Here is a 27,031-nt window from a genome sequence, read left to right as displayed (position 1 = left end):
CTAGTCTGATGGTCTAATTTATCAGATTTTTCTTTTATAGTTATAGTTATTGTTTTCTGTGATGTAAGACACTTTGCCTAACCCTGAAGTCATGAAAGTAATTTCCTTTGTTTCATCTAAAACTTTTTTAGTTTTTGATAATTCAAATTTAGACATGTGTTGAATCTCAAATTTAAGTTTGGATTTTTATTTCCTCATGTCTGTTTTCTTCCCAGACATGGGTGGGTGGGTTTGGGTCATACCCATCAGTGCTCAGGACTTAATTTCTGGCTCTGTGATCAGGGATCACCTCTGGCGGTCTTTGGGACTAAGTGGGATGCCAGGGATTGAACTGAACCAGCCATGTGCAAGGCAAGTGCCCTGCTTGCTGTACTATCGATCTGATCCCTGGAAAATTGTTTCTGTATCACTGTTTGACAAGAGTTTTCAGAGTAACCTGCCTTTCCTTCTTGGATTTTTTTGGTAAAACATCAGATGACAGAATAAGTGGTCTGTATTTTGGACTCCTTTAATAATCTTAGCTCTGTTCTGCTAATCTGTTTGTGCTTTTTTTTTTTTTTTTTTTTTTTTTTTGCCTTTTGGGTCACACCCAGCAATGCACAGGGGTTACTCCTGGCTCTGCACTCAGGAATCACTCCTGGCGGTGGTCAGGGGACCATATGGGATGCTGGGATTTGAACCTGGGTTGGCCGAGTGCAAAGCCAGTGCCCTACCCGCTGTGCTATTGCTCCAGCCCCAATCTGTTTGTGCTTAAATATCATTACCAGGCTTTTGATTATTTGTGACTTTACACACAGCCTGTGATCTTTTTGGAGCTGTGCCTGATGGTTCTGGGGCAGGGCTGCTCACTGGTAGTGCCTGCCTGGGTGTTGGGCTTTGAACCTGGGTCGAGACTGTGCTGACTCGCAGAACCTGTGTTCCAACCCCCTGAGTCATTTCCCTGCCCTGCTAAGCTGTTTAGTCTTTACTTTTTAAAGATCATTTTACATATACTAAGTTAAAATTTAACTTCACTTTGTTTTAGGGGGAGGATGATTTGGGGGCCGCACTGGGGAGTGTCTGGGGCTCCTGAGCTCCGGGTCGCAGAGCTGCCCCTGGCAGCCTCAGGGACAGGCTCATCCCAGTCTCCTACACACGAGACAGGAATCAAGTCTTCAGCCCGAAATTTTAGCAAGCTGAATTTTTTTTTTTTGGTACCACATTTGGTGGTGCTCAGGGCAAGTAGCTGTGTTGCTTGGGAGACTGTGCTGGGGATTGAACCTTGACCCCCTCCTGACATGCACAAGCAAGGACACCAGCTCTTTGAGCTCTCTCTGTTTTGGCCCGTGTACACACACTCACGAATTTGTTGTGATTTGCTTTTTGGGCCACACCTGGTAAACTCAGGAGTTATTCCTGGGTCTGCACTCAGGGGACCATTTGGGTGCCAGGGATCAAACCTAGGTGGACTGCATGGGGGTGAGCACCCTTCCCGCTATACTGCTCCGGCCGTACGTGTGCCTTCTAGTGATAGGTCCACTTCTACTTGATACTGGTGACTTGTGTGTGACTGTTTATCAGTTAGCTAAAGTTTATCCTGTCAGTTGATCTTTCCAGAGTTCAGCTTTGACTTTGTTTTCTGTTTTGTTCTAATTTTTTTTCTTTCCCCCTTTTTGGCTGAGGGGTGGTGCTCAGTGGTATTCCTGGGACCCCCAGCAGTGCTGGGCAAACATATGCAGTGCCAAACCAGAGCTGGGGCATGCAAGACATGCGTCCTACCCACTGTACTGTCCTTCCGGCACCCCTTGTATTGAGCTGTGCCGGGACCATTTCCACATGTCGGACCTCCTCTGAGGCATGAAGAGAAGACGACATAGTGTGTGTGTGTGTGTGTTCGTTCGTTCGTTCGTTCGTTTGAGCCCAGTGCCCGGTGAGGAGGAAGTGAGGGAGATGCAGCAGGCCGGGCCTGACTTCTGGCTAACGTTGACATGACTGAGGGTTCGGACTGCTCAGGACAGCACAGACCCTCTGTACTGGGGCACTGGGGCTGACGCAGTCATGGCAGGCAGGCTGGCACATCCTAGAAACTGTTACAGAAATGAGACGTAGCGGTGACAGAGGTGGACTGCAGTTCCCGTCTCTCTAGCATCACTCCGAGGGGCTTGCCTCCCTTCCCCTTCCTTTCCCTCCTCCTCTGCCTCCTCTGCTGCCCACTCAGCTTGAGGACGAGGAGGATGACTGGGAGGGCTCACTTTCACTTTCATAGGTAACCTGCTGTGCTATGTGCTGTGAGTCCTAAACACAAAACTGGTTGCGAATCACTGTTTTCTGTAAGACTTAGTGTCATCAAGAGTCTATTGGTTAACTTTTTTGGGTAGTAACAGGTCACCCTTGGGTATTGAAATGACTAAGTTAAGATCTGAATGGGGCCTGAGAGATAGTGCTTGGGAAGGGTGCTTTTTTTTTTTTTTTTGCGGGGGGGGGGTGGCGGGGGTCACACCCAACAATGCTCAGGGGTTACTCCTGACTCTGCTCTTAGGAATTACTCCTGGTGATGCTCAGAGACCGTGTAGGATGCCAGGGATAAAACCCAGGTCGAAGGCAATTTCTATCCCAAGCAGCCTAAATGATCCTTAAAGCACAGCCAGGAGTAATTTTTGAGCTCAGAGCCAGGAGGAACCCCTGAGTATTGCAGGTGTGGCCCAACACCTCCCCCACCAAAAAACCCAAAAAAGATCTGAAGCATGATTTATCCCTCTGTGAGTTATGAAGGATAGTTTTCCAGTAGAGTAAAAACTACATAGTTAAAGTCAGGAATGAGCTTTGGAGTATTTATAGAGCTGGGGGAAAAAAGGCAGTATTTCCCAGCAGGAAGTGAGATGTTAAAAAGAGAAGGTTGTAGAAATAAAAATAGAGTCAGTCATGCAGGAAAATGATAGGAGGGCTGTATTATAGGGCAGTGATACATTATTGACTGGCATTTTTTTAATTGGGCCTCCAGTGGTACTCGCAGTGCTGCTCATCTTGGTGTGGGCATGACTAACTGATGCTTGGTGATGGGGTTACCCCTTGGTATTTTTCAGGGCGCCAGACACTGCAGGTTCCTCTCAGGTAGTCAGAGGTGTGTGCAGGAGATACAGGAGAAAATCTTCCAGAGCAAGTTTCCAGGCCATTGATATGTGTTTTTGAAATGAATTCTGTAGTTTGGTGGAGATCAGTTATGAGTGAATGTTTAGGACGTCACAGAAGCGATATTGACTTGAAATATGCTAAATAGTAAGACATGGAGAGAAGTAATTTCAGATTGGTAGCACTGCACTGTAGCACTGTAGTCCCGTTGTTCATTGATTTACTCGAGCGGGCACCAGTAATGTCTCCATTGTGAGACTTGTTACTGTTTTTGGCATATCGAATACGCCTCGGGCAGCTTGCCAGGCTCTGCTGTGCGGGCGGGATACTCTAGGTAGCTTGCCGGTCTCTCGGAGAGGGACGGAGGAATTAAACCTGGGTTGGCTGTGTGTAAGGCAAATGCCCTACCCGCTGTGCTATAGCTCTAGTTCATATCAGTATGTTAATACTCAAATACTGTATTTTCACCTATATTTTGGGGAAGAAATGCCAAAACGTATGATTGCTAAATTGAGGTTAAGCAGTAAGGTGTAAGGTTAAGGAGTCAGTAAATTATATCTGGAGGTCATGATAGTTATGTGTCAAATTTTTGACAGAGAGGCTGGAGTGGTAGTACAGTGGGTAGGGCATTCGCGGTGCATGAGGCCCACCCAGGTTTGATCCCTGGCATCCTGTATGGTCTCCGGAACACCACCAAGAGTAACCCCTGAGCATTACTGGGCATGACCCAAAAAGCTAAATAAATAAATAAATAAAATAATTAAATTGCTTATTTATCAGAATTAAATTAAAAAATTTTTATGAGATAGTTCACAATACTTGATTACATTTAATTTTAAACATCGATTCCACCACCATGACACCTTCCCACCACCATATTTGGGATGCTTCCATCCCAAACCTCAATCCCTGTCCCAAAGCAGAACCGAAAGAATGTATTTTGTATTGTTCGTTATGAAAAACCGCTGAAAATGCTCCAGAAAGTATCTATAGAGGAAAGAATGAGAAGATTGTTCTATTTTGGCAGGGGCCAATAAGACCTTTATAAGATCACTAACATGTTAAAGGTTGAGCCTTGTGAACTTTGGTGCATATATATATGTATGTATGTATGTATATACATATATTTCTCTCTGATTGGCTTATCAGAGAAGTTTTATTTGTGGTCAGCTCTAGGTAAGAGGGAAGTCTGGGAGCCAGCCTCAGAGGCTAGCGGTGCATGCTCTGCCGAAGGGAGCAGAAGTTTGATCCTCATTCCTGGGCGGTTCCTTGAGCATTGCTAGAGCAGCCCTAAGCATCACAGGGTATGACAAAAAAGAAACAAATTTGTTAAGTTACTGGCATACCTAGTGCTTTAGGTGTAGTAAGATGAATGAGCTTGTCTAGTGTTTAACAGGAAATGAAAATGCATCTGACACTTGAGCTGGAGGACTTAAACCACCACATTCGGAGATTTGTTAAGATGATCAGAAAGTTGCTGCCAAAGGGATAAGAGGAAATTCAGAAAAGTGAAATACTGGAAGACAAGAAATACAGGATCTTTCAAAATTTGTTTTTGAGTCACCTCAGTAGTGCTCCTGGATCATTCCTGGCTCTGTGCTCAGGAGTCACCCTTGGCGGTGCTCAGAGGACCATTACGTGGTTTCAGCAGTTGAATACCAGCTGCGTGCAAGGCCTTAACCAACCCTGTACTGTTTCTCCAACTCCTAGAAATTAAGGATTAAAAAAAAATTTATGCACTGTGATTTACAAAGTTGTTTGTAGTATTTCAGGCGTTCAGTGTTCAAACACCAGTCTCGGCACGTGTGACCTTCCAATGGCTCTAGTCACCCTCTCCCCGAAGCCTGCTCTCCAAGCACCTGGGCTGACTGGGGCTGGTTGAGCCTTCTGTGTTGATTACTTTTGCTCATTGAGCTTCCACCCAACTTTCCAGTCAGATTTGCTGTGGGCCTCCTGGCCGGGTAGTACCGTGAAATTTAGAGGAGGTGTTGCAGGAGTGGTGGGTCTGGGCCGTTCACAGGTGAAGGAGGTCAGGCGTGGCGACTGCTGGGCCCATCTGGAAGGGAGGGCACCCGCACGACCCCGTCCCCAGAAGGCCACACTTTACAGCCTAGAGATGGTGAAGGACCTTATGACTTCTGTTTTGTGTGCTTATTCTCTATATTATCTTAATTTTCTACCTTTATTTACCCTTTATATCTTAGAAAGCCTCCCTAGGGAAAAATGTAAGGCATAAAAAATACTCACGACATAGGAACACACACATGTAAAGATGATGCTAATGAAACATTATTCTCTGTTTTTATATTCACACTCTCATAAGAAATGAAGAGAAATGATAGTATAGTCTATTTCTGATTTTTTTTTTTTGGCTTTTTGGGGTCACACCCGGCAATACACAGGGGTTACTCCTGGCTCTGCACTCAGAAATTCCCCCCCTGCTGGTGCTTGGGGGACCATATGGGATACTGGGAATCGAACCCGAGTCAGCTGTGTGCAAGGCAAACACCCTACCCTCTGTGCTATTTCTCTAGCCCCTGTTTATTTCTGATTTTGAGAGAGAGAGAGAGAGAGAGAGAGAGAGAGAGAGAGAGAGAGAGAGAAGATTGATTGATTTGGAGGGGGATCTACAGCAACTTTTGAGTCCACTATAAGTTAATGTGAAGAACAGACAGATAAGTAGAGCAGATTTTCTTTTTCCCTATGAGAAGCCACCATCTGTGAGATTATTCCTTTATATATGAACAGACATTTCAAATTCTTTTTTTTTTTTTTTTTTTTTGCTTTTTGGGTCACACCTGGCGATGCACAGGGGTTACTCCTGGCTCTGCACTCAGGAATTACCCCTGGCGGTGCTCAGGGGACCATATGGGATGCTGGGATTCGAACCCGGGTTGGCCGCGTGCAAGGCAAACGCCCTACCCGCTGTGCTATCACTCCAGCCCCGACGTTTCAAATTCTTTTTTTTTTTTTTTTTTTTTGCTTTTTGGGTCATACTCAGCAGTGCACAGGGGTTACTCCTGGCTCTGCACTCAGGAATTACTCCTGGCAGTGCTGGGGAACCATATGGGATGCTGGGAATCGAACCTGGGTCGGCCGCGTGCAAGGCAAACTCCCTACCCGTTGTGCTATTGCTCCAGCCCCGACATTTCAAATTTTTTTTTTTTTTTGCTTTTGGGTCATACCTGGCGGTGCACAGGGATTACTCCTGGCTCTGCACTCAGGAACCACCCCTAGCGGTGCTCAGGGGACCATATGGGATGCTGGGATTCAAACCCAGGTCGGCTGAGTGCAAGGCAAACGCCCTCCCCGCTGTGCTATCGCTTCAGCGCCCCGACATTTCAAATTCTTAACTTTGGCTTTGTATGTTAGGAGAAAGTTGACCCAACTTAACTGCTAGTCATCTAGCTGATCTTAGACAATGTATAAAGGGAGTATGTGCCCACGTTCTGTACTGAGAGAACAATTTTTAATTAATGTAAAATTAACAAATCATTGCACTGTAAAAATATACTTTGAAAGTTACCTGCGGAGAGTAGGAGACTAATACCCAAGAATAGTAGTTTATAATACCAGGAGGTTGTGTCCATGGCTTGGAAGCTGGCCTCACACGCTGGGGGGAAATCATCCCAGATAGAGAAGGGAACACCAAGTAATATGTGATTGGAAACCCCGAGCGGGGAGGGAGATGCACGCTGAAAGTAGACTAGAGACTGTACATGATGGCCACTCAATACCCCTATTGCAAACCACAACACCCAAAAGGAGAGAGAGAGAACAAATTGGAATGCTCTGCCACAGAGGCGGAGTGGGGTGGGGGGGTGGGAGGGATACTGGGTTCATAGGTGGTGGAGAATGGACACTGGTGAAGGGATGGGCTCTCGAACATTGCATGGGGGGTAAAACAAGCACGAAAATGTGTGAATCTGTAACTGTACCCTCACTGTGACTCACTAATTACAAAATCAATAAATTATGAAAAAAAAAAAAGAAAAGAAAGTTACCTGCGGGGCTGGAGCGATAGCACAGCGGGTAGGGCGTTTACCTTGCATGTGACCGACCCGGGTTCGATTCCCAGCATCTCATATGGTCCCCTGAGCACCGCCAGGAGTAATTCCTGAGTGCAGAGCCAGGAGTAACCCCTGTGCATCGCCAGGTGTGACCCAAAAAGGGGAAAAAAAAAAAAGAAAAAGTTACCTGCATTCTGAGGATGATCACAGTAAGAACTGTTATTTTGTGAGAAATATTCTGAAATATTCTTGCTGGCAGCTGTACAAATGAAGCTCTTATGTATTTTAGATTTGAATTCATGGGAAGGATGTGATACTCTGGTAATCAGAAAAATCTGTTTTCTTTTTTTAATACAGAGATGTGAATTGTGTCCTCATAAGGATGGAGCTCTAAAAAGAACAGATAATGGGGGTAAGTCCAGAGACTAATTTTTTCTACTCAAATAGGTAAATATTTGAAAATATCTGGAAGCAAATATTATATCAAGATAGTATTTACCATTCATGTAATTTTTTGGGGGCAAAGACATAGGGTTTTGTTTTGGGGCCACTCTCGGAGTGCTCAGGGCTACTCCAGGCTCTGTGCCCAGGGTCGCTTCTGCTAGGCTAAGGGGACCACGTGTGCTGTGCAGATCAAGCCCGAGTTGGTCGTGTGTGAGGCAGACGCCCTCCCCGCAGTACTGTCACTCTGGCACCAGAGAGGCAGGTTTCCCTGTGGGTGGGAAAGGCTGAGGGGAGGTCTTGGGTGGTGACCTGGCACTCGGGACGGCGAGGCTCCTAGGTCACGAGTATTTTTAGCAGTGTTGATGTCATTTATGAGTTCTTACTATATCAGAAGCTTTGTGGTCAAGCTTAGGTATTAAATTTTTTTTTAACGCCTTTTTTTGGGGGAGGTGGTTGGCAAGGGACATTCTTGGAGGTTCTCAAGGGCCACTTTAGGCTCTCTGCTTGGGGGTTGTTCTGATGTTGTTTGGGGAACTGGAGCGGCTGAGGTGCTGGATTGACTGCAGGCTTCCTGCACCAAGCGTCCACTCGGCCCTTTGAGCTGTCTGTCATGCTGACTGCATTTCAGGTCTGTGTTTAACATTCCTTCTCCCCCCCCTCTGCTCCCCCCTCTTCCCCCCCTCCTCCTCCATATTTGGTAATATTTTCTCCTTTCCCCCTGTTCTGATGTTGCCATGACTGGGGGGTCTCGTACAGCTCTGTTGCTCACGCACATAGTTGTGCTTCCTGGGGGTCACACAGCATTTGTGGTGCTCATGTACTTGGTTGGTGCTGACTGGGTCTTTGAGGCCATAATGCTCACACATTTTTTGGTTGTGGTGCTCACCAAGGGTCATAACCCTCACCTCCCTTTTTAAAAATTTAATTATTTAAATAAAAAATTTGATTATGACACCATGATTTATCAAGTTGTTCAGAATACAGTTGTTCCAGGCCTTAAGTGTTCCCACTCCAGTCCTGCTTCCAGTATTCCCTTCCCCGCCACCAGTGTTCCCAGTTTCCCTCCTGCTGCCCAGCCTGCCCCTTTACAGGTCACACAGACTTAGTTCATGTTGTGTGTTACAGCACAGGCGAGTGGAATTAGCAAACTTGAGATCCACAGTAGGCAATTTGCGATGATTGTCCTGTCTCACTCTGGTGTTACTAACGTCACTGTGTGAGGATCTGCTGTGCTGCTTGGTGGTCGCCTTCTGTGTGATTGTTCAGGCTCGTTGAGCGTGGTGGGCTTCAGTGCAACTTTCTCATCAGATTTCCTGTGATCCTGTGGGCTGATATGAAATTATTATGTAATTTTGGCATGTTGCATAGCCTCATGCAGCTGCGCGGTATAAGATCTGTAGATCTGGGGCAATTTTGGTGGCTGGCAGTTTGAAGTTCAATTTTGGAAGCTTCCCTTCCCCCCAGTTTTTTTTTTCTTTTTGGGTCACACCCGGCGATGCTCAGGGGTTACTCTTGGCTCTGCACTCAGGAATTATGCCTGGTGTTGCTCGGGGGACCATATGGGATGCCTGGCATCGAACCTGGGTCGTCTGAGTGCAAGGCAAATGCCCTCCCCACTGTACTATCACTCTGCCCTCAGCCCCCTATTTACAAAAGGAACTGTGATGCTTGTGGATGGTGCTGAGTGCATATGGTGGTGCCAGGATCGAAAATCACTACGGTATGCTGTAAGCCAGACTGGAGGATAGCTTGGAGGACGCAGTGACTGCACGCCTCCACCAGCTGGAGCCATGCAGGTCTCGAAGTCCAGCTGGGTCTGAGAAGGACTGGGCCCCTGGATCTGAGTACAGACTCAGCTGACCAGTGAGTGACCCTGGGAGTGGTGGACCCTGGGATCACTGAGCAGTACTGGGGAGGCCCAGTACTGCTTAATTTTTATTAATTTCTTTGAGGAGTTGGGGACATACCCAGCAGTGCTAGATTTTGTGCTCAGGAGTTACCCGTGGCCATGCTCAGGGTCTGTATGTGGTACCTGGGATTCGAACCAGGGTTCTGCCTGTTAGAACCACCTACAGTGAGGTAGCACACAGGCCTAACCTCTTGGACAACCTAGAAATTGTAAGTTTTTTTTTAAATTAATTACAAAGTTACAAAGATACTCTTTGATTGGGTTTCAGGCCTACTTTGTTACAACCGCTATCCTATCACCAGTGTCCACTGTCCCCAGCAGTGCCCCTACTCCCCCCACTCCCTTCTCCTCAGCCTGTGGCAGGCACTTCCCCTCCCCATCGCCCTAGTGGCCCCTTGGCAAGCTTACCAGTTCTCCTGCTTTGTTTCTATTTTTTTTTTCCCTTTTTGGGTCACACCTGGCAATGCACAGGGGTTACTCCTGGCTCTGCACTCAGGAATTACCCCTGGCGGTGCTCAGGGGACCGTATGGGATGCTGGGAATCGAACCCGGGTCGGTCGCGTGCAAGGCAAACGCCCTACCCGCGTGCTATTGCTCCAGCCCCTGCTTTGTTTCTATTACTGTGGCATTTGGTACTCCCCATGCAAAGTTTCCTGATGTTCCCCATAGGTGAGAGGTTGTTCTGAGTCTGTTCCAGGTCTGTCCCTCTCCCTCTGAATGATTTCGTTCAGAATACTTTCCAGATCTATCCACGTAGTAGCAAATTGCATGACTTCATCTTTCTTATGGCTGAGTAATATTCCATTGAGTATATGTTCCATAGCCTCTTTATCCAAGCATCTATTCTTGAACATGGGTTATTTCCAGATTGTGACTATTGTGAATAGTGCAGCGAACATAGTGCAGATATTGTGCTTTATTTATTTATTTTTGGTTTTTTGGGTCACACCCAGTGATGCACAGGGGTTACTCCTGGCTCTGCACTCAGGAACCACCCCTGGCAGTGCTCAGGGGACCATATGGGATGCTGGGAATCAAACCCGGGTCGGCCGAGTGCAAGGCAAATGCCCTACCCGCTGTGCTATCGCTCCAGCCCCTGTATTGTGCTTTAAGGGTTTTTGAGAATATTCCCAAGAGTGGAATAGCTGTGTCTCATTCTGTTTCTGTTTTTTAGGCCACACACACTTGCTGCTGCTCAAGGGTTACTCCTGGCTGTGCACTTAGGAATTACTCCTAGCTGTGCTCAGAGATTAAACCTGAGTCAGTCACCTGTAGGGCAAAACACCCTACCCACAGTGCTCTTTCCAGCCCCATGAGGGTACCTTTTTTTCTCACATTCTGAGAATGGTGGTGGTTATTCTTTTTATGAGTGCCAGTCTGTTGTAATAGATGATATCTCAGTGTTGTTTTGACTTGTATTTTCCTAGAAATTTTAAGTTTTAATTGAAATATCAAAACAGTAAAAATTAATATAATAAGTATTAATATTAACAGTAATATGTCACTGTCATTCCGTTGCTCATCAATTTGTTCAAGCGGGCACCAGTAACATATCTCATTGAGAGACTTATTGTTACTGTTTTTGGCATATCCTATACACATGGGTAGCTTGCCAGGCTCTGCCGCTCGGGCTCGATACTTGGTAGCTTGCTGGGCTCTCCGAGAGGGGCGGAGGAATCAAACTCAGGTCGGCCACGTGAAAGGCGAACGCCCAACCACTGTGCTATCACTCCAGCCCTCAGTAATATACAGTTGAAAATATTTCCCCCCCAGAAAATATATATATATATATATATTTTTTTTTGCTTTTTTTGGGGGGAGGGGGGTCACACCCAGCAATGCTCAGGGGTTACTCCTGGCTTTGCACTCAGGAATTACTCCTGGCGGTGCTTGGGGGACCATATGGGATGCTGGGGATCGAACCCGGGTCGGCTGCGTGCAAGGCAAACGCCCTACCTGCTGTGCTATCACTCCAGCTCCTGGACTGTACTATTTTTCTGGTCCCTTTGAAAGTAGTTTTGATTCTACTTTCATTGAAATGTCAATGCCAGCACCTGAATTAGAAAAGGTTTTTTTCTTTTTTTTTTTTTGAGGGGGAGAAGGGGGTTACTGTTACTCCATAGTAAATGAAGTGACTTAAAATGAAGAGTTCTTGACTTTTAAGTAATTAGTAATGAGAATTGTTAGTATATTTAAAGTGCATTTACATTGGATTTTTTTTGTGGGGGGAGGGGCGTACCTTGCAATACTCAGGGGTTGCTCCTGGCAGGGATCAGGGGACCGTGTGGAATGCTGAGGATCTACCCAGGCCAGCCTCATGGCAAGGCAAATGCCCTACCCACTGGACTATTTTCTAGAGAAATCCCTACACTTGGGCCGGAGAAAATGTGTAATAGGTAGGTTGCTTACCTTTGCTGACCCCTGTTCAGTCTCCAGCTTCCCATATGGTCCCCTGAGCACCACCGGAAGTGATCCCTGAATACAGAATCAGGAGTAAGCCCTAAACATCTGGTATGGCCCCAAAGCAAAAAAAAAAAAAGATTTGACTTTAATAATTATTTTAATATATCATTATAAATGGGAAAATTATTTTATTTTTATTTTCAGGTTGGGCTCATGTGGTTTGTGCCCTGTATATTCCAGAGGTACAGTTTGCCAATGTTTCTACAATGGAGCCAATTGTTTTACAGTCTGTTCCACATGATCGCTATAATAAGGTAAGGTGCCTATTTTTTTCCTTACTCTTAGAATATTCATTTTCATGTGTGTATGTGTGTGTGTGTGTGTGTGTGTGTGTGTGTGTTTTAGAACTGGGAAGTGTGAATACATTTTTTGTAACTTTCATTTTAGGTGTCTATTAAGAATTCTAGAGGGGTTTGAGCAACAGTACAGGATTTCCATGCATGCAGCTGACCTCAGTCCAATATCCCATTCTCCTCGGTCCCAGCACAGTCAGGAGGGGTCCCGGAGCACAGAGCTAGGAGCCCTGAGCACCACTGGGTGTGGCCCCAGAACAAAAATAATTCTGAAGGGACTGACAGATAATAAGCTAACATAGGGCAGATGCCCAACCTGGCTCAGTCCTTGGCACCGCATGGTCTCCTCAGCTTCACTGGGTGTGGCCCTGGGTATTTCCTTTCCCTGGTTTAAGCTCTGTCCCCTGCCCATGCACCATACACAGTGTTGTGGGGTTTCGAGGCGCTACTTGTGATTGCTTGTCTTTCTGAGTGTGCTGTGCTTTCCTAGGAAGGTGGGGTGTCCCGACTCGGGGTCAGGAGCTTCTGGTGGCATTGCTCAGCCCAGCAGGACCTAGCTACACCCAGGCGGCGCCAACGGAGAACCTGTGGCCTTCTGCCTGGCCCTCTGCTCCTTGAGCTCTCTCTTGGAGCCCCTCAAGGTTTATTCATTAAAAACACTCGTTGAGTTTCAATTTTGAAGTAAATTTAAACTTATAAATGGTTGCATGCCAGGCAGTTTCTTAGTGCCTTTACTGTGTCTCCGCAAGCAATGAGTGAGAGTCCCTTTTTGTTGTTTTTCTTTTTGGGCCACACCTGACAGTACTCAGGGGTTACTCCTAGCTTAGGGAATGAGGCCATGTGGGTGCCATGTTCAAACCTGGGTGGGGGGCTGGAGGAATAGCACAGCGGGTAGGGCATTTGCCTTGCACGCAGCTGACCCGGGTTCGATTCCCAGCATCCCATATGGTCCCCTGAGCATCGCCAGGGGTGATTCCTGAGTGCAGAACCAGGAGTAACCCCTGTGCATCACCAGGTGTGACCCAGAAAGCAAAAACAAACAAACAAACAAACAAACCTGGGTGGGCCCCATGCGAGGCGACCGCCCTCCCCTCTGCTCTTCATGTCTGAGCTTTCCTTCAGTGCCTTTGACATGTCTCACTCATTCAGTGCTTCTGACACACGAGTATTTTTTAGGCTTAGCTGGTATAATTTTGGCCTGGAATAATTTCTCTGAAGATGCTTGATGCCTTTTAAGTGAGGGTGGTATTTAGAAATAAATATATGAAGTTCTATTATGGGTTCTGTCAGTGTGTTAGTGGCAAATTTATGTATGTATAGATGCAGAGTATATACACCTTAACGTCTATTTTTTTCTGTCCTTTATATATTGAACACTAGTGTTCACAGTAGTTCTCATCTACTATTGTATTTTTTACAAACTACACCTTATCTCTTTGTATTCATTCATCTCTGCTCATGCATTCTCAGGTACTAGGGGAAAATTTGGTTTTGGTTTTGATTGGAGGTGCACACCTAGCTGTGCCCAGGTCTTTTTTTTTTTTTTGCTTTTTGGGTCACACCCGGTGATGCACAAGGGTTACTCTTGGCTCATGCTCTCAGGAATTACTCCTAGCGGTGCTCAGGGGACGATATGGGATGCTGGGAATCGAACCCGGGTCAGCTGTGTGCAAGGCAAACGCCCTACCCGCTGTGCTAATCACTCCAGCCCTTCTGCTCAGGTCTTACCCTGCATGTGTGCTCAGGGGTCACTCCTTTTAGTGCTTGGGGTACTATATCTGAAGCCAGCGTTCTAACCGGGTCAGCTGCTTGAGAAGAAACGCCCTTCCTCACCGTCCTCTTTCCCCAGCATCATTTATTTATCTTTTTGAGTGGACTCAGATCACGGCATAGTAGTCTATGCTTGGTCCCTTCTGTTCTCCCACTTCTCTCCACGCACATGATAAACTCATTTCATGCAGTCTTCCCTTTAGTGCCAAGTTGCATCAGTCCTTTAAAAAGTTATTTTTTGCGTATGAGAGATGAGGGAACACAGCAGGTCTTAGGCTTGCCAGAAAAGACACTTTGCCATGGACTGGCTCCTCTAACTCATTTTTTTATTTTTTGAATGTGGGAGCACTGCTATTTATTCAGCCATTGATTAAGCTGATTGAATTGGGCATGAACTTCACATTACTGTTTTTTTTTTTTTTTTTTTTTGGTTTTTGGGTCACACCCGACGATGCACAGGGGTTATTCCTGGCTCTTCACTCAGGAATTACCCCTGGCGGTGCTCAGGGGACCATATGGGATGCTGGGATTAGAACCCGGGTCGGCCGCGTGCAAGGCAAACGCCCTACCCGCTGTGCTATCGCTCCAGCCCCTCACATTACTGTTTTTAAAATTGAATCACCATGAGATACAGTTACAAAGCTTTCATGTTCGAGATTCAGGCATACAATGATCGAACACTCATCTTTACACCAGTGCATGCTTTCTACCACCAACGTCCCCAGTATCCCCCTCCAGTACCCCCCACTCCCCAATCCCAGTCCTCACCCTGCCTCCATAGCAGACAATGTCCCCAACACTCCCTCTGTACTTTTGGGCATTATGTTTTGCTCGAATTTTCCCACCACCATTCAAGCCTGCCTGCCAGGGGCAGATGCTACATCATTTATTGTCTCTTGCTCGTTTTGAATAATGAAGTGCTTTGGCCTTGCGCTTATGGAACCCTAGATTGTAGATGGTTGGGTCCCAGAGACATTTTTTTCTTTTTGGGTCACACCCGGCAATGCACAGGGGTTACTCCTGGCTCATGCACTCAGGAATCACTCCTGGCAGTGCTCGGGGGACCATATGGGATGCTGGGAAATTGAACCCGGGTCGGCCACGTGCAAGGCAAACGCCCTACCCACTGTGCTATTGCTCCAGCCCCTCCAGAGACATTTCTGAGGACACTAATCCATTTTGGGATTCAATTGGGCATCTCTGGTCCAGGGCTGTTGGTGCACTAAGATGGCACCCAGAGGCACATTTTCGGGGTGACAGCCAGTCTGGGTGGCGGGGAGCCGGGCCTCTGCCACCTTGCTGCACGGAGATTTACTCCTGGAACCCACACACCTGGGCCTTGCTTGTGGAAGCTCTTGGTTGCTGGGATTCCATCTGGAGTAGGCGTAACATCAAATTTTATTTTATTTTATTTTTTATTATTATTATTTTTAAAATTTTTTATTTTTTATTTTTTATTTTATCACCATGTGGAAAGTTACAAAGTTCTCAGGTTTATGTCTCAGTTATACAGTATTCAAACACTATCCCTTCACCAGTGCCCATATTCCACCACCAAAATCCCCAGTATACCCCTAACCCCCGCCCCCCACCCCCAATTGTATAACTGATGAATTTCACTTCATTTTCTCTTTACCTTGATTACCTTCCATATTTCAACACAAAACTCACTATTTTTGTGGGAGTTATACCCCCAAACAAGATAGCCCTACTAAGGAAGCATTTGATACTTAGTTTTCCATTAAAAGATTATATGTTTTCAGGTTTTAGAAAAGGTCGCGCGGCCGCATTAGCGGCTGCGTGGCTCGGATGTGTCCCAGTCCTGAATCCCGGAGCCGTGTTAGTTGCTGCTCAGTGTTGCCAGGGCTCCATCTGGAGAAGGTGTGCTGGCTGCACCTCCTCCGTCCGGCTCCCCAGTGTTGGTGGCCCCAATTCGGGTCCGGAGCATTTTCCGGGCCGCGTTGCTCACCAGAATGCCTGGCCGCTTCTCTGTTGAATGTGGCAAGATGGCGCCGAGGGTGGGACGAGGGCGTGACTTCTGGCAGCCGGGACAAACATCAAATTTTAAATCCACAATATTACTTAAATAAAATATAATAATCTCAGAGAATTGTTTGATTTTCTGATGGCCAAAACTGGGTATGGGAGCCAGAGTGACAGTACAGAAGCTAGGGCAATTGTCTTCTACTTAGCCGACTTGGGTTCGGTGCCAGGCATCCCATATGGTCCCTGAGCACCCTGAAGAGTAATTCCTGAGTGCAGAGCCTGGAGTATTCCCTGATCTCGGCTGGGCGTGGCCCCCAGACACCCACATATCCCAAAGTACAACTCTGGATATGTTTCCTAAGACATAATTTCTATCACTGATACCGTATAATACAAAAAGTTAGGCTTCTAATATGCAGTACTGGTAGAGGCATAGGATTTCCATTCCTGTTCTGAAGAAGATATCGGAAGGGCAAATGTGTTAGTGGCATAAGGGAGGTTTTATAATTCAGTAGGAGAAATGCTGTTCTGATCTCTAAGAACAGTGCTCGGGCTTGCTGACCAATCCTCTGAGCTCACGGGGGAATCTGCTGCGTGGGCTCCTCTCATGCTGTCCTGTTGGGAGTGGAATCTGGAGTAGAGAGAGTTATTAGTAGTGTCTCAGGACCATGTGGAATGCAGGGATTGAACCCAGGTCTGCCCATGCAAGGCAGATGCCCTCCCCACTGTACTACCCCCTGGACCCTGGGGTAGTGAGGTCTTTGCTGCCATTCTAGCTTTCAGCTTTGCTTCTCACCTGTGCCAGAGAGCACTCTCTGGAAGCTCTTCCCCTGGCCTCTAGGCCTTAGTGATCTATCCCTTAACAATGTATCACTAATCTACCTCTTAGAGATAGATTGCTTGAATTTGAAGTTTAAATTGTTTGAATTTGAAGTTTCTGTTATTCTGGTTCAATCTCTTCCCGCCCCTCCCCCCCCTTTTTGGGTCATACCCGGCCATGCACAGGGGTTACTCCTGGCTCATGCACTCAGGAATTAACTCCTGGCCGTGCTCAGGGGACCATATGGGATGCTGGGGATCAAACCCGGGTCAGCTGCGTGCAAGGCAAACGCCCTCCCTGCTTTGCTATCGCTTCAGCCCCAAGAATCTTTCCTTTTTTAGAGAGACGTTTTGTAGTTGTAGTTCAGTCTGATTTCTTTTGTTTTCAGGGGTTTACATTTGTTTACTGGATACTTTTTTACCCTCTTTATTCTGTGGTGATAAGGTTTGATCCCAGGGCCTCCCAGCAGCAAGACAGATGCTTCCACTGAACTCCATACTGTAGGCTTCCCTACTTCTTTAAAAATAATGGTAGGGACTGATGTGATAGCGTAGGGCGTTTGCCTTGCACTCGGCCAACCTGGGTTCGAATCCCAGAATCCCACAGTCCTATATGGTCCCCTGAGCATCGCCAGGAGTTATTCCTGAGTGCAGAGCCAGGAGTTAATCCTGTGCATCGCTGGGTTGACCTAAAGAGAAAAGAAAAAAAAGTTGCTGTGTGTGATTTTTGGGGTGACATCTGATGTGGGGCACTGGGCACTTTTGGGGGGGTTGGAGGTTTTGGTCACACCCAGCGATGCGCAGGAATTACTCCTGGCACTGCTTGGGGGACCATATGGGATGCCGGGGATTGAACTTGGATTGCCTCGAGCACGGCAGACGCCCTACTCACTGTATCATTGCTCTGGTCCTTGGGCATCACTTTTGCTGGTGCTTAGGGAGCCACGTTGGTGGCTTGGATTAGACCAGGTGGGCTGCGTGCCTTGCAGGTGGCTTAAATGCTGCATTTGATCAGGACACTGTCCTCTGTGTATTACTCGAGCCAGAGTGCACACTGGAGGAAGCCTCTCTGGCATGGAGAGTACGTGCTGCTTAGGGTAGCTTGGTTAGTTGGTCAGGGGCTTGAGCTTCCAAGGTAAAAGTTTGACAGTTTTTTGAAATGTATTTGAATATATGTAATTAGAAATTAATTTTTGTAAGGTCTACTTTTATTCAGCTGATAAGTTTATCTAATTTTTATTGCTCCTTATAGATGGTCATTTGTGTAGTTCAGTCTTTCATGGGAAGGTGAGAGTGTCAGCTGTGGTCAGTGGGGACAGCAGGCAGGGTGGCTGGACTGGCCATTAGGAATCACCTCATCTGAAGTCTCCTGCTCTCATGCTCCGTTAGCTCTTCCGTCCCGCAGACAGGAAGGATTCCTTTAAAGAATACCTCTGCACCGGAATCAGTTGGTATTGGCGCAGAGGACGGGGATAAGGTGGGGTGCTCGCGCAGAGTCTTCCGTGGGGCCTTGGAGTCGGAGGCTGCCCATGCGCCTGTGCGCTGCTCCTCGCAGGCCTGCTTGCGCATCCTTTTCAGATCCGCGTTGTTTGTACAAGTTTGGATTATTGTGAAAAAGATGTTTTCAGGTAACGTATCCTAGATGGTACGCCTGCTCTCGACTTCTCATGATAGTTGTAAAGTTGTGCAGCTCACACTTGTAAAGCATGGGATGGTTTTTGTTTAATTCTTGGCTTGGTTCTCCTCTCAGACCTGCTACATTTGTGATGAACAAGGAAGAGAAAGCAAAGCGGCCACTGGTGCTTGCATGACTTGTAACAAACATGGGTGTCGGCAGGCTTTCCATGTCACGTGGTAAGTGTTTCTGTTGCTGCCCAGCACTGACATTGGGGATTTCTTTACATTCAAGATTTCCTTAGGTGAGGCTGGAGTGATAGTACAGCGGGTAGGGCGTTTGCCTTGCACGCGGCTGACCTGGGTTCGATCCCCGGTGTCCCATAAGGTCCCCCAAGCACTGCCAGGGGTAATTCTTGAGTGTAGAGCCAGGAGTAACCTCTGAGCATCTCTGGGTGTGACCCAAAAAGCAAAAAAAAAAAAAAAAAAAAAAAAAAAAGACTTCCTTAGGTACTCAGATATTTTCAATAAGTTTTATTGGGGCATTTTGCTTAGACTTAAGTAGAATTCTCTTAGTTCAAAATACTTATTAGAGTGGAATTTTCAACAGGTGAACCCTGGTTCTAATGTGTTACTTTTGTTTTGTTTATTGGCATTACCTGCCCTTTGAATTATTACTGGGACTGAGAGATTGCAGTGAATGATCGGACTTCTCGCTTTTGGTATTCCAAGGGGAGGAAAGCATCATCATGTCAGTATTATGAGTTCTCTTTTGGGGGTACAAGTGTGCACTTAGGCCACACCCTTTAGTGCTTAGGGGCTACTCCTGGTTGTAATCAGGAGACCTTGTGTGATGCCAGGGATTATAGTGGGGTTTGCCACATGGATGGCAAGGGCCTCCGCTCTGGTCCTATCTCTCTTGCCCAGTCTGTGGCTCCTTTTGGAGGAGGGACTCACAGCCTTTGGTGTCTGGGGGTTGCTCCCATTGGTGCTCAAGAGGCCTTGTGGTGCCAGGGATCGCTGATGCTGGGGTGATCGTAGTCTATGTGTATTGTTTAAAAATACAAGGAACAGGGCTAGAGAGAAAGTACAGGGAGAGCACAGGTACTTGCCTGCATGAAACTGGCACCATAGGGCCCCTCAGTGCTACCTGGAGTGACCCCTGAGCACAGAGCTGGCAGGTGTGGCCCAACACCTCCACCCCACCCCCATCACAAATCGCACATCTTGCATTGCAATTTAGCTCTTAGGCTAATTTTTACTTACATTTTTTGGTGCCTACTGTACTGTGCTATATGTTTTGAGCCATTTAGAGTTATCAAATTGTTGGAGGGGGTGTGAATGAAAAATACTGTTTTTTAAAAAGATCATAACAAATGCCGTAATGTCATTTCAGCTCTTTAGAAACATGTGAAGATTCTCCTTTTTTAAAAATTTACTTACAGTGATCAGATTAAATAAGTAAAAAGTAATGATTATTGGGAATGATCGTAAAGAAATTAAATGTATTTGATAACAGTAGAATGCATAAATCTACATGTTAGAAGATGGAGAAGAAATGAACACCGCTTAAAATATTAATCCAAGATTGGGGGTGAAATGTGCTTCATCAAATGAAAGCTTTTTGTTTCCCTCCTTGTCATGGGTAAAAAAAATTTTGAGGGGCTACCCCCAGCATTGCTCAGAACGTAATCCTGACTCTGCTCAGGAATCGCTCCTGGCGGGGCTCTGGGACCATATGGGGTGGTCAGCCATGCACAAGGCAAGCGGCCTTCCCCCCGTGTCATCTCTGGCCCCACCAGACCATCAGAGAAAATTTTCATACAGATACACATACTTGGAAGTGAGTTTTACTTGAGTTTTACACATACACATACACACAATTTACATATATCCTGTAGTTTGAAGTTTTATTCACATACCTTCCCTTTTTTATACACACACGTGCACACACACACACACACACGTACTATGTATATCCTCTAGTTTGAATTTTTGTTTACATGCCTGGCTTTTGTTTTCAGTGCTCAGTTTGCCGGACTACTTTGTGAAGAAGAAGGTAATGGTGCAGATAATGTCCAGTACTGTGGCTACTGTAAATACCACTTTAGTAAGCTGGTAAGAATTTGTCTTTGTCTTAATTTAATATTTTAACAGTTAGTTTTGAAAATGAGTTGACACTTAAATATAAGAAGCATAATAGCAATTTCTTTCCCTTTGATTTTTGTTGAAGATTGCTTAGCATGTTCTATATTGAAAATGAAAAGATCTGGTAATGATGTAAATTTTAAAAGATGAAATTCTCATACATTTGACTTATAAGATATTCTAATATTCTAATTTAGAACATTTACTAACAACGTATTTCTATACATTTTGAAAAAGCAAATATGTAAAGAACTGTAATTTTTCATTTTCATTTAGTTTGATTTTTATGTTTTATGTTTCTCAATCACACTTCTTTTGTATTTGCTTTCTTGCTATTACTATATTTTTTGCTTATTTGGAGATAGTAAAAATAAAAACTTTTAATTACTTCTCTGTTACACTTCCCCCCACCCCCACACTCAGCAGTGCTCAGGGTTTACTCCTGACTGTGCTCAGCGATTACTCCTTGCAGTGCTCGGGGGACCATCTGGGGGGTCGGGGAACAAACCTGGGTTAGCCATGTGCAAGGCAAGTGCCCTGCCTGCCATACTATCTCTCTGTTCCCTGGTTACAAGTTTGAGAAATTAATTTTTGGGGGTGGGAAACACACTCTTGCTTTGGTCCACACACTTGGATGTGGTGGTGCTCTGGGGTCTTCCAGCAGTACACCTGGGAGTGCTCCGATGCGCAGCATCTCAGCAGAGCCAACCCAGGGCATCACTCACACGTGAGAGGCTGTGCTCTCTACCACTTGAGCCACATCTCCACAAAAAAAATAGTGCGTTTTTGGGAATATTACAGGTTTGTCAACAGCAAGGATTTAATTCCTATTTTCTGCCCATGTTCCTTTAAAGGAGCAATATTTAATGTCCTAAATATGTATCTCTCAATCTTTGTATACCTGTGTACTAAAAATTTAGGGCTTCTTGATTTTTTTTTTCTTTTTGGGTCACACCCAGCGATGCTCAGGGGTTACTCCTGGCTTTGCACTCAGGAATTACTCCTGGCAGTGCTTGGGGGATCATATGGGATGCCGGGGATCGAACCCGGGTCGGCCGTGTGCAAGGCAAACGCCCTACCCACTGTGCTATCGCTCCGGCCCCAAGGGCTTCTTGATTTTTTAAAAAAACATTAAAATTTGTTTTGAAATTGGTTACCATTCCCTTATGTATACCAGGGTTATTTTCATTCAGTTATCAAGTTTTAAAAAATGGATTTAATAAGGAGGCCTTTTAAAAAAAGTGTTTAATACTTCTAATCTACTTCATGCATTTAAAAGAGAGAGATGAAAGAATTGATATGAGAAGTTTAGACAGTGAAATGGAAATCTTGCCTCCTGGATGTTAAAAGCATATTGTAATCTTCATATTTTAAATGATCTATAACATGGATAAAGAACAAAAATTGATTTTGAAGTTTGTATATGTGGAGTTTCCTTGTTGCTTGCTACTGTTGATCATTCTGTTTGCTAGTTAGAAAAAATGTTAGTGATTTAGTAAAATCATATCACCTCTACATATGCATGGAAATGGAACATTTTTAATAATTATATTTATTGAAACTAATTATGCTATCACCAAGTTTTAAACACCTCACCTCTTACCACTATACCTTATTATAATAGCATTGCATATTTTAAAACAAATACCTAATACTTTTAGTAATGCTTTGGAAAGTGCATGGGCCTGACATTTCCTTTAATTTTTTTCTTGACTGTGGAGCTGTATTTTGAAAACTGTATGCCTTAAAACTAAAAGTATCATTCAAAGGCTTCTGCTTTTCCCAGTGGCATAAAGCAACTATGTATTTTCCTTTTCTTCTAGTCTTCGCATCTTTCTTCAATATGTCATTCTATTTTGGTTGAAATTTTATTTTTTTAAAGGAAAAGAATTAGCCTTAAATTATAGTTGATTTTTTTAGTGAGGCTATTTTATGATAAAGTGACTGATAAGCCACTGGTTAGAGCAAAAATATAATCTAATTTCACACATTTTAATAAATTGACAAAAAATATGGCATTAATGTTAAATTTTTAGGATTAAGAGTTTCATTTCTAAGACGAGATGATATATGAGTGGTGTCTAAACAGGATTATATTTTAAAGTAGACTTTTTAAAAACCTCATTTCAGCACAGTTCACACATGACTTGGTTTAAGTGTAGAAAAAGATTAATTTTTATATACATATACATATACATATATGTATATATATTTTCTTTTGTAGAAAAAGAGCAAACGGGGATCTAATAGGTCATATGATCAAAGTTTAAGTGATTCCTCCTCTCACTCTCAGGATAAACATCATGAGAAAGAGAAAAAAGTAAGTGGATTTGTTGTTGCTAAGTATACGTAGTAGCACATCTACTTAATAGAATTTTTTTCCTTTTTTAGAAGAAATTAAGTTCTTGATAGCAGCTTAATGGACACAATGAAATAGAGAAAAATTTTGAGTAGCAGAAGAGTTTTTAGTTTAAGAGTAGGTATAAAATAATGCCATATTTGTGAATATGATCGTACCCATTTCAGTTGCAAATTTTATGATTGGAAAGCATAAGAGAGATTTCTTGAATTTGTTCCTCTGGTCATCTTGTGAAATCTCCAGGTGACTTTAGCAGTAATAATTTGTTGTTGTGTGTTATGTAATTATTCCACATTTAACTAAAATCTCACCAGTTATTTCCCTTTATTACAGATTAGTTATTACATTCTATACATTTTTGTGTGGTGTCACTCTGTGCGGCTACCCCAGAAATGCTAGTGTTTTATTATTAATATATATATTTTTAATGTCTAAATATAACACTCTGGAGAATATCTTCTCTTCAAACACTAAAATGCTTGCCTAATCCTAATCTGTCTTCTTCTGACTTGCTTGTTTTCTGCTTGTTTTTAATCACATTAAAGGATACAAATAATTTTTAATAAGCTGCTAAAGTATCTGTAGCATCAACAGCCATAGAATCATTTATAGGGCATATTGCCAATTTAAGAAAAGGGGATGCTTCTATGACATTTAAAAAAAAAAACACTGCAAATAAGTTTAAGTAAATTTAATTAGAAAAATGTGTTACTTTTAAGTAGTTGGCATAAACTCATCTGGAAAATATTTCTATAAATTTGTTAAACATTAGATCTTTTAAGATGGTTTAATATGATTAAAGTGACTAGGATTTGGGAAGGTGGTTGTAATGCACTATTATTAAAAAAAATAGAAAAAAATAGAATCTAGTGAATTTATGCCTTATTTCATGGTGAACATTTTGAAAGCTTAAATGTTTTAGTTTTGGTAGTTTTATTTGAGTGAAATAAAAAGACTGTACTTTATATATACCTGTAAAGCAATTGTGGGGTTTATACGTATTTTTGTATAGTGTAAATAGTAAGGATTGCACATAATCTAAATGTTGGTTTTTTTCTTTTTGAGGTAGTTTTTGGATACTGACAATCATACGGTTCTAACTTGCTATCTATTGTTTTAATTGCTAAAGGAAAAATGGTGGATTTGGTTTGTCAGTTTAAGACATTCTGTGAAATTGTAGATTTTTACTTAATAAATGAGCATTTTAGGTAGGACTAAATTTTTGTTTGTTTGCATGCATGTTTGTTTGTTTGGGGGCCACACCCAGCAGTGCTCAGGGGTTTCTCCTGGCTCTGCACTCAGGGATAACATCTGGTAGGCTTGGGAGACAGTAAGTGGTGCCGGGGATTGAACCTGGGTTGACTGCATGCAAGGCAAATGCACTACGTGCTGTACTATCTTTCTTCCCCCCCCCCATCACATACACACAAACCTTTAAAAGAATTTATTACCTGATTTCTTTTCTTTTTTCTTTTTTTTTTTTTTCTTTTTGGGTCACACCCGGCGATGCACAGGGGTTACTCCTGGCTCTGCACTCAGGAATTACTCCTGGTGGTGCTCAGGGGACCATATGGGATGCTGGGAATCGAACCCGGGTCGGCCGCGTGCAAGGCAAACGCCCTACCTGCTGTGCTATTGCTCCAGCCCCTATTACCTGATTTCTTAATGGACATATATAGTACTAAGTTGGCTATATGGAAGGTCTGCTCATTTCCCACTATACTGTTTCTCCGGTCCCTAAAAGTGATTTTTAAAAAGTACTTTTAGGGTGTGTGTGTGCGAAGAAATAGTATAGTGGGTGGTAAGGTGCTTACCTTGCATGCAGCTGACCCTGGTTCAATCCCCGACATACTGCGTGGTCCCCAGAGCACCTTCGGCATTGATCACTGAGCACTGTCGTCATTGATTTCTGAGTGCAGAGCCGGGAATAACCCCTGAGCATTGCCGGTTAGACCCAAAAATATTTCTAATCTCTTCTACTTCTGCTAGGACCAAAGTCACACTTTCTTGGTTACAGTTCTCACTAGGATTTACATATTTGGTTGTAGTGTGGTAAAGATGTTTTTTTTTTTTTTTTAAATTCTGGGGTATTTATACCTGGTGATGCTTAGAGGTTCCTCCTAGCTCTGCTCTCAGGAATTTCTCCTGGAGGTGCTTGGGGGAACACATGGGGTGATGGGGATTGAATCTTGGTCGGCCGCATGAAAGGCAAATATCCTACTTGCTGTACTATTGCTTTCGTCCCAGTTGCACATATCTTGGTCTCTGGGAGCAAATAGATTCCCTAAGGTTATACATAACTGGGATGGTGCTGGGGATGGAGCTTGAGGCCCCATGGGCACCACTGAACTATCCCTAGGGCCCAGTGATAGATATGTATACACACAATTTTTATTTTATTTTTATTTTTTATTTTACTTTATTTTTTTCTTCTTTTTGGGCCACACCCAGCAATGCTCAGGGCTCACTTCTGGCTCTGCACTCAGGGATTCGTCCTGGCATTGCGTGGGGAACTATATGGGATGCCGGGAATTGAACCTGGTCAGCAGTGTGCCAGGCAAGCATGCTACCTGTTGTCCTGTCTGCCTCTTGATTAGGCTTTGATTTCAGCTGTGGCGGATACCGCATTCCTTGTTATTTGGAGATTCATTCTGTGTCTTGATACCTGACTCCGTCAGAGTCGGCCTCCTCCCTCCCCATCATTCCTTTCCCCAGTTTCTCCTTTTCCTAGTCTGTGCTGTGGTTTTAGGTAGAAAAGGAATAATTCAAGTAGTCAGGGAAAGAAAAAATAATAATTCTGACAAGATTTTGAGGTCTAGGTGATCCTTTCAGATTTTTGTTTTGGGCCCACCCCTGGCATTGTGCTCCGGGATCACTCCTGGGCCCTCGGGGATCGAGGGATTGAGCCAGGTTGGCCATGTGCGCTCCAATTCCTGTACCCTCAAAGTCTTAAGAAGTCAGAAACTGGATTAATATTTTAGTGCTATGATTGATCCCAGGGAAACTTTGCTGTTTCTGAAATTCTCTATTTTGTTGCTTGTCAGTTTCTTATTGTATCATTATCTGCTTCAGCTGCCAACCAATTTCAGTTGCTTTTGGTGTCCTTAGTTTTTCCCCAGGTTTTTGTTTGTTTTTCCATGGGAAAATTTGATGTCATTTCAGATCATTTTTTGAAGTGCTGGGAATTATAGGCACTCTTATCTCACTAGAAATTTACATAGTTTCAACACAGAATTATTATGTTACCTGAAAGCAATTGATTTAGCTTCTTATACCTAAATATTAACCTCTAATATTGGGCTTTTTTGATGAGCTTTTGGCACAATGAAAATCTTTGTGAGTACTAGCAAACCTTTATAAATAATTTACTCTGGGAGGTAACCTTAAGCTCATACTTTCACTGGCTGCACGTAGATTTATTTATTTATTTATTTTGCTTTTTGGGTCACACCGGCGATGCACAGGGGTTATTCCTGGCTCTGCACTCAGGAATTTCCCCTGGCAGTGCTCAGGGGACCATATGGGATGCTGGGAATTGAACCCGGGTCGGCCGCGTGCAAGGCAAACGCCCTACCCGCTGTGCTATCACTCTAGCCCGGGGTTGCACGTAGATTCTTACAACCACTCTGTGATTCATTCTGTGTCTCTATTCGTAACTCCCAGAGGCAGTCGTTTTCCTGTCCTAAAGTCTGTGTTGCACTCTAGGTGAAAAAAAATAAATAAATTAAGTACTCAGGAAAACAAAACGGGCCAAAATTTTTGAGATTAGGATTCCTGAGAGAGAATAGTTGTGGCTGATGTTCATCTTGGCCTCAGGTCACAGTGAGTCTGAGTATTTCCTAAAAAGTCCAAATCGAAACTTTGTGTTGTTACTTTTTGTTTCTTTTGTTGTTGCTACTAATAAAGTCCTAACATTGTAGTCTTACTTAGATTAGATATTAAAGGAAAGATCACAGTACTTGGGTATCAACATTTTAATTAGTTATTTAATTTATGTTTTTGGAGGTGGGGGGCACACCTGGCAGTGTTCAGGGCTTATCCTGGCTCTGCTCAGGGGTCACACCCTCCTGGCAGGCTTAGGGGATCATCTGGGGTGCTGGCGATCAAC

At 44.3% G+C, this 27,031-nt stretch overlaps 1 protein-coding gene across 5 annotated transcripts in view; it reads left to right on the top strand.

Moving 5' to 3' along the window:
- The window catches only part of MLLT10 (MLLT10 histone lysine methyltransferase DOT1L cofactor), a 116,077-nt gene that overhangs the window by 22,650 nt on the left and 66,396 nt on the right, over positions 1-27,031 (top strand). For 4 of the 5 annotated variants that reach the window (XM_055147188.1, XM_055147186.1, XM_055147187.1 and 1 more), the window contains 5 exons: positions 7,476-7,530; positions 12,079-12,188; positions 18,553-18,656; positions 20,441-20,534; positions 22,789-22,884. In XM_055147188.1, the coding sequence (XP_055003163.1) occupies positions 7,476-7,530; positions 12,079-12,188; positions 18,553-18,656; positions 20,441-20,534; positions 22,789-22,884 (459 nt within the window). The remainder of the gene's footprint in view (positions 1-7,475; positions 7,531-12,078; positions 12,189-18,552; positions 18,657-20,440; positions 20,535-22,788; positions 22,885-27,031) is intronic. The other variant, XM_055147189.1, reaches the window with a different exon arrangement.

This window comes from Sorex araneus, chromosome 9 (assembly GCF_027595985.1).
Source record: "Sorex araneus isolate mSorAra2 chromosome 9, mSorAra2.pri, whole genome shotgun sequence".
In the NCBI taxonomy this organism is placed as follows: Eukaryota; Metazoa; Chordata; class Mammalia; order Eulipotyphla; family Soricidae; genus Sorex; species Sorex araneus.
The sequence above is the reverse complement of the archived record's forward strand: the minus strand, read 5'-3'. Positions and strand labels throughout refer to the sequence as shown.